The 7,820-nt window shown below is 40.6% G+C and overlaps 1 protein-coding gene across 1 annotated transcript; it reads left to right on the forward strand.

Annotated features, from left to right (window-relative positions):
• The first annotated feature begins 500 nt into the window (after positions 1-500).
• On the forward strand, positions 501-1,584 carry LOC100012548 (olfactory receptor 2AT4-like). Its single transcript, XM_001366846.5, has one exon. The coding sequence runs from the start codon at positions 501-503 to the stop codon at positions 1,464-1,466; it is 966 nt and encodes a 321-aa protein (XP_001366883.3). The 3' UTR covers positions 1,467-1,584.
• Positions 1,585-7,820: the final 6,236 nt, after the last annotated feature.

Below are 7,820 nucleotides of genomic sequence, written 5' to 3' on the forward strand. Positions count from 1 at the left end.
AGGAGACATAGGTCCTCATCTTGATTGTAACTATATGGATTCTTTCCTAAATCTCAGTTTTCTCCTCTTGTAAAAGAGAAATGAAGGGGGAAGACATGATCTCTAAGACCTGTGATGACTCTAACATGGTATGAGTTCTAGACTTCACATTCCAGAGCAGCATTTCAGCATGTGGGTGCTAGTACACTGCCACTGGGCATTTTGAGACTCGGGGAATTATACAAAAGGGAGAGATCTCATGGTTTGAGTTTTAATAAAAGGAGCTCCTACTTTCTTAGCTTTTTTAAGGCTTATAAAATGCTTTTCTCATAACAACTAGGCAATACAAGGACTATCATTCCCATAATCCAGAAGAGGAATATGAGGCCAAGAGAAGGGACACTTAATATTCAGAGCTAGCACAAGAATGTGGACCCTCTGAATCATGGTTCGGGTATCCTGCTACTATACTATATGAACACCCCATTACCTTCTCTACTTCCCGTGAGACCTGGGCCACCATGACCCACTGCAGTAACCAAAGCATACCATCTCATAAGACTGTCTTCATACTGCTAGGCTTCCCAGCTCTTCAGGAGACACCTCTCCCACTCTTCTTCACCTTCTTGGCCCTATACACTTTCATTGTTGTGGGCAATGTATTAATCCTAGTGGCTGTGGTTGGAGATCCCAGGCTCCACAAGCCCATGTATTTCTTTCTCTGCAACCTCTCAGCTGTAGATATCCTCTTTACAACCACCACTGTGCCCAAGATGCTGGCCATGTTCCTCTTCCAACATAATACCATCTCCTTCGAAGGCTGCTTCCTACAGATGTACAGCTTCCATTCCCTTGGGGTCATGGAATCTTTCATCCTGGTAGTCATGGCTTATGATCGCTATGAAGCCATCTGCCACCCACTGCACTATCCTGTCCGTATGACTCCACAGGCCAATGCCAGGCTGGCAGCAAGTGCCTGGGCTATGGCACTGATCATCCCCGCCCCAGTGATGGTGGAGACTTCACAGTTAGAATACACAGCCAGGGCCACAGTGGAGCATTGTTTCTGTGACCACCTTGCTGTAGTAAGGGCTGCCTGTCAGGATGCTGGGACTGAGCAGCAGACTTTTGTTGGCTTCTGCATTGCCATGACTGTTTCATTGGTGCCTCTGTTCCTTGTTCTATTTTCCTATGGGAAGATCCTGGCTTCTATTCTAAGGATTGCCTCCCAGGAAGGCCGGGCCAAGGCCTTTTCTACTTGTACATCCCACCTTATGGTTGTTGGTACGTACTATTCATCCATTGCTGTGGCCTATGTGTCCTACCAAATGGAGATGGCCATTGACCTTCATGTGCTCAGCAATGTCATTTGTGCCATCCTAGCTCCCATGTTGAACCCCCTCATCTATACACTGAGGAACAAGGATGTAAAGGAGGCCATTAAGACAGTCTTTCAACATGTGTTTTCTCATTTGAAGAACCTTTAGCCAGTTTATACAAAAATGCCTAGGACTCTTATTAGACAACAAATTTAAGATGAGCCAACTTTCTGATATAGTGAATGGCTAATATAGAATTTTTTAAAATCTTCCCTGTTGTACAGCATAGGCCTCAGCGCATTTACCGGCAGAGTCTGGGGCTGCTTTTTCCTTTTGCCAGAGTTCTCAGAAGCTTTCCAAAGTCTCTGACTGTCTGGGAGATAAACATATTTCTATGAGATTAACACTTGTCTCATAGAATGTGTTGTCTTCATGATTCATGATTACATTTTGAGACATTTTCCCAGACCATTTCTGGGGGCTGGGGATCTTGGCCAGGTTGCTGAGACCCTGGAAGCAGCGATGCAAACTACAGTTGGTAAAACGCCTTCTTTGTTTGGAGGTCAATAAAAATTCCCTTCTGGAAAGTAGACTTTGGAGTCTTGCCCATTGAAAAGGATATTTTTGCCCGGAACTTTCCTGAATGGGACCTTGAAAGCTGAGACTTGGGATCTCCCTCAGTTGGAATATTCAGGTGTTTGTGTTTCCCCCATTTGGTGATGTATCTTTCTTTTCTTTCTCTCTCTCTCATTAGTACTACTGTTTCTATATTCCTTTATGCTTTCTGATTGATTTGTTTATGCTTTCTGTTGTAAGCTAAATTGATAGATCTTTTCATAAAAATAATAAATCTATTTCTTTTTACCCTTTTAACTAAAAATACTGTGGAGAAACCTATCTTATTGTAGTAGCAAATCTCAAATCACAAATAGTTAAGCAGCTGCATATGTAACACACCTTAATGTTACATGTGGCAGTCAAAAAGCACATGCATTCTTAGACCACACTAAGAGAGACTAAATATCCTAAAGAAGCAAGGTCTTCTTTTCTCTACCTTCATCAAACCCCATGTTGTATATTGCTTTTGGATTAGGCTGTCATGTTTTAGGAAGGATATTGTCAAATTGGAAAGTGGCCAAAGGAAGGCAACCAAGATAGAGCAATGGAACAGAAAGGCATTTAATGTGGGGGATGATTGAAGAACTTGAGAATGTTTAGTGTAAAGTAGACTTGGGGGAATATTCTTTTCTTAAAATAGTTGGAAGAAATGAGGAAGAGGGGTTTGATTTTTCTTCTTATACCCAGAGAAAAGAACAAGAGACCAGTCAGAAAGGACTGATGTAACTACTTTCTACATGCAAGGCACTGGGACTGCAAAGAAAAAAGATGAAAAAATTCCTGCCCTCAAGGAACTTATATTCTGCTGGGCAGAAACTACACGTACTCAGATAAGGCAATACAAACATAAATATATGGAGTGTGTGTGTGTGTGTGTGTGTGTGTGTGTGTGTGTGTGTGTGTGTACACGTATATAAAGTAATTACAGGGCAGAAAGTAGCAATAGCCTAGAAGGACCAGGCTTGTATGGGACGTGACACTTGACCTAAATCTTTTTTTAAACCCCTACCTTCTGCCTTGGAATCACTACTGTGTATTAGTTCCAAGGCAGAAGAGTTGTAAGGACTAGGCACTGGGGATTAAGTGACTTTCCCAGGGTCATACAACTGAGAAGTGTCTGAGGCCAAATTTGAACCCAGGCCTGACTCTCAATCTACTGAGCTACCCAGCTGCCCCTTTGACCTAAATCTTGAAAGAAAACTAGGTAATCTAAGGGCTAGGGTAAAGGGGAAGAATATTCCTGTCATGGATAATAATCAGTGTAAATCATGTATGTAGGAATTGAGGATGATGTACAGGGAATGGCAAGTAGATGAGTTTGATTGGAAGATAGAGTTCATTGAAGGGAAGCAGTGTGAAGTCAGTCTGGAAAGATAAGTTGGTGATAGGTTGTGAAAGGCTTTCTCAACAGAAGAATTTGTATTTTATGTTGGAGGAAAGATGGAACCACAGAAAACTGTTGAGTAGAAGAATGAAATGGTCAGTACTCTGCTTTATAAATATTGATTTGACAGTTGACTGGAAGATGAATTCAAGAAAGCACCAACTAGAGGCTGATTAGGAGGCTACTGTACTATTCCAGGACAAAGGTGAAGAGTTCTTTAAGTAGGGTGGTGGCCATGTGAGTGAAGAGCAGGGAATAGATATTAAAGATATTGTGAAGGCAGAAATGATAAGACTTGACAAGCTGAGACAGAGAGGAAGACTTGAGGTTCAGTGTTAGACAAACTTATTAACCATTAGTGTGGCTCCAAAAGCAGAACAGATTAATTACTAGAGGTCTGTAAGGAAAAAGATATGAACAACTGTCAAGAATGATCTACAAAGGAATCTTTTTTATGCATTGTTTAGACTCTCAAACCTTTGAGGTCCCTTCTAATGCAGAGACTATTTTATTCTTAAAGTCCACATGGGAAATTCATTCTCTAAAGGAAGGGAAGGGACATATCCTGGGAATTGAAACAGCCTCTGGGGAAGGTCTCAGAGACTTCTAGATGACAGGTCTGGTCGGGTCACTAAGGATAGCTCAGGATGATGACTGTCTATCTCCATACTGGGAGGTTATCCAGGGTCTCCCTTACTCTGGTCTTTAAGAGCCCATCAGAGGCAAGGGTGCCAATACTGCAGGAGTCAGGGGAAGAAAAGAAAGGGTTACCCGTCCACCCATTCACCCATGTTTTTATTCTGAGTTTAACAGTTCACCTTAATCCTTCCAGGTGGACACATTGGCTTGAAGGTTGCTGGTTGAAATGAATAGATTATTCAATTGATTGTATATTTGGTGTATCAGATTGTATATTCTGTGTGTGTGTGTGTGTGTGTGCATGTGCGCATGTGTGCATGTGTGTGTGTGTGTGTGCGTGTGTGTGTGTGTGCCATCTTTCTGTCAGACCCTCAAGGCAACATCAAGCCAAGAAACATTTACTAAGTAGTTACTATGTGCAAAGCCCTGGAATAAAAATACAAGTAAAAAGAGTCAGTTCTACTCTCAAGGAGTTTACATTTTACCCATGTAATTTTATTCATTCTAAAGGAGAGAATGACAGAAAAGGAAATGTAAAGGGTGAGGGTGGGGCAGGAAGAAGGTACCTGGTGAGGCAGCATAATGAAGTATGGAGGAGGGCAGCCTGGAGAGGAATGAAGAGATATCCAACCCAGTTCCTTCCTTCAATGGAACCTCTGGAAAAAACTATCCAATTAGCCAAAAGGGTTTGAGGAGCAAAAGGTACTTCTGAAGTGTGATTTCAAGGATGAAAATGATCTTCTAGGATGAAGAAGTTTTGTGGTGTATGTAACTCCCCCCTCAAATGGAAGGTGTTCTGAGCACAAGACCTGTGCCACCCCACCTCAGACTGGGACTCACCCAGAGAAGGAGCCATGTCTCCTCCCTTCAGACTGAAAGTTCCCTATGGACAGAAAGTATGCAAACATACGTTCTTAGACAGGGATTGGATTTCTTACATATTCTTCAGGACTCCACTCCCAACCTCCCTGCCTCATAACAATAATAATGGCCTATGTCTCACCAAGATGACAGCCCAGACCCAGTGTCATCTGGGTATCAGTTTTGGTTAGAGTATTTTTAGCAGTGAGGATGCGTTTTTTTTTCAGAACTATTCCTACCCTCTCACATGGTTCCACATGAAATTAAGAATATTTATAATATAATTAACCAGGGTTCCAGGTTCAGTCTGGGACAAGTGTCAAGGCTCATTCTAGAATTGGGATCAAGGTTTAGCCTAGGGTTAAATCTAGGGTTCATTTTGGTGTTTATTTTTTAAAATAATTTTTTCTTTATTTTATTCTGGTGACAGACTCACACATAAGTTTTCCAAGATTACCTTATTTGTGTTATCTCCTTTCCCTATTCCCTCCTCCCTCCTGGAGTGAACAAGCAATTCCTTGGGTTATTCATGTATTATTACTAAAATCTATGTCCATATTTTTCATTTTTGTAAGAGAGTAATCTTATAAAATCAAACCCCCAAGTCATGTACCCCAAAATACAAGTGATAAATCATGTTTTCTTCTGCATTTCTACTCCAACAGTTCTTTCTCTAGGTGTGGATAGCATTCTTTTCCATAAGTTCCTCAGAATTGTCCTGGATCATTGTATTGCTGTTAATAGCAAAGTCTATCACATTTGATCATTTCACAATGCTTCAGTTACTGTGTACAATGTTCTCCTTGTTCTGCTTATTTCACTTCACATCACTTCATGTAAGTCTTTCAAATTCTTTCTGAAATCTTGTGGTTCATCATTCCTTAAAGCACAACAGTATTCCATCACTACCATATACCACAATTTGTTCAGCCACTCCACAATTGAGGGACATCCCTTTAGATACCAATCCTTTGCCACCATAAAGCGCATAAATATTTTTTAACAAACAGGCTCATTCCCATTTTTTTAATCTCTTTGGTATATAGATCTAGTAGTGGTGTTGCTGTATCAAAGGGTATGGATTCTTTTAAAGTCCTTTGGGCATAATTGAAAATTGCCTTCCAGAAATGTTGGATCAACTCACAACTCCACCAGCAATGCATTAGTGTTACAATTTTGGCTAGGGCTCATTTTGTGATGAGGATCTTGGTTCAGCCTGGGACAAGGATTAGGATCAATCTGAGACTAGCGTGAGGCCTTCACTGTGAATTATAAAATCATTGATCCAGTCCTGGAAGACACCAGAGAGGTCATCTAGTCCAAGTCAGGGTCCATCAGAATTACTGTTATACAAATTCATTACCCTATACTTCCTACATGAAGCCCTAAGTAAGTTTAGGTTGGTAGCAATTAAGAACCTTAAGGTCTATTCCCAATAGTGCCAACCAATGCAGAGGGACAATCAGGTCCTTCCATAAGAATCTGTAAAGTTCTCTTTTGTCTTTCTCTTCTAGTCTCTGAAAAACTTAACCCCAAAATCAAGCTCAGTTTTTTTACCTTTTCCACTGTTAACCAAGGAAATGCCAAGAAATCTGTTGTCTCCTAAGTCCTGAATCTTCTGGGCTTCATTATATCTTTTGCTGTGATAATTAATATCCAGGAGCCTGGTGCAGTTCTTCTGCTTGTAGCCTCCAATCTCAGCTGGCAGCAATAAGTCTTGGTCTGACACAATCAGGCAATTCTCAGTTCCTATTTCTGTAATTCTCTTCATGCATAGTACATTGGTCTTTCCACAGGCACATGTCTGCCTTTTGATTGAGGTGGCCTGAGAGTCTATTTTCCCCTTCTTCCCTCATTTCTTCCCTTGCTTTCTTTCCCATCTGTTCCTTCCTCTCTGCTCTCACAGGCACCATCCTAAGACCAGTCCTGCCACCTAAGAGCCTTCTAAAGGGTCTTTTTGTCTTGTCTTGTCTTGGCCCTTTTGGGCCATCTTTCATTTGCTACCATACTGATATTCTTATTGCATTGATCCATTATCTTCCAAATTCAAATTCCATTCATTGAAAAACCATTTGCTTCCTCCAAATAAATCTTCCATACCCCCTCCTCTCCCTCTCTTCTTTTCTCCCTTCTCCTTTGTTTATCTTTTTTTTTCCTTTCTTCCCTCTATTTTTCAATCCATCCTTTCCCCCACTGTTAGAAAAATCTTTTTTTAACGTATAGATCAAGTTGTATCACTACTTTGTTTAAAAAAAAAAAAAAGAACAAGCTACTTAAACTGGTGACTCTTTGCAACAAATTTCTCCCTTCCGTGCATTTTGTGGTCCTGATTAAATGATTTACTATCTCTGACTCCAAAACACACCCTATTCTTTCCTGCCTCTGTGCCTTGGCTCACACTGTATCTTCTGCTTCTAAAATCCTTCCTTCCCTTCTCTGCCTGTTAAAATCCAAGCTCTTCCTTCAAAATCCTTCTTACATGCTATCTCATCCAGGAGGTTTCTATTCCTGCCAGACACAACCTGTCCCTTCTGACCTCACAGTCTGTTTTCACCACTTTATTTGAAGTGGGGAACTTCATAAATTGAGTCCAAACACCCCCAAATTCAATTGATGGAACCATTATTTATTGATTAATAAAGAATCTACCAGCTGGGACAGACTTCCCTAGTGGAAGCTGCATTAGACTGACATTACAGGATAGCTTATATAGATTACAAAATACAAAGTTATTTCCTTTCACATACAGGTTCTTATTTGACAATCAAACAAACCTCATCACAAACACAGTTATGTGTGGTCAGTGAGGAGTGGACAATACTCAGGTTATTCGGGAGTTATTTACTTTCACATGTACTTAATCACTTATCCCTAGTTAGCTAAGTGTTATCTTGTATTGTAATGGTGAAAATTTCACCTTTATAAGATTGTTGTAATATTGAACAATGGCCGCCAAGGAATTTACTTATGAAATTCCTAAAATGAAACACTCAAGTCAGAATGGAGTTTATGGAGGTTTA

The sequence above is a fragment of the Monodelphis domestica genome, chromosome 4 (genome assembly GCF_027887165.1).
Source record: "Monodelphis domestica isolate mMonDom1 chromosome 4, mMonDom1.pri, whole genome shotgun sequence".
Classification (NCBI taxonomy): domain Eukaryota; kingdom Metazoa; phylum Chordata; class Mammalia; order Didelphimorphia; family Didelphidae; genus Monodelphis; species Monodelphis domestica.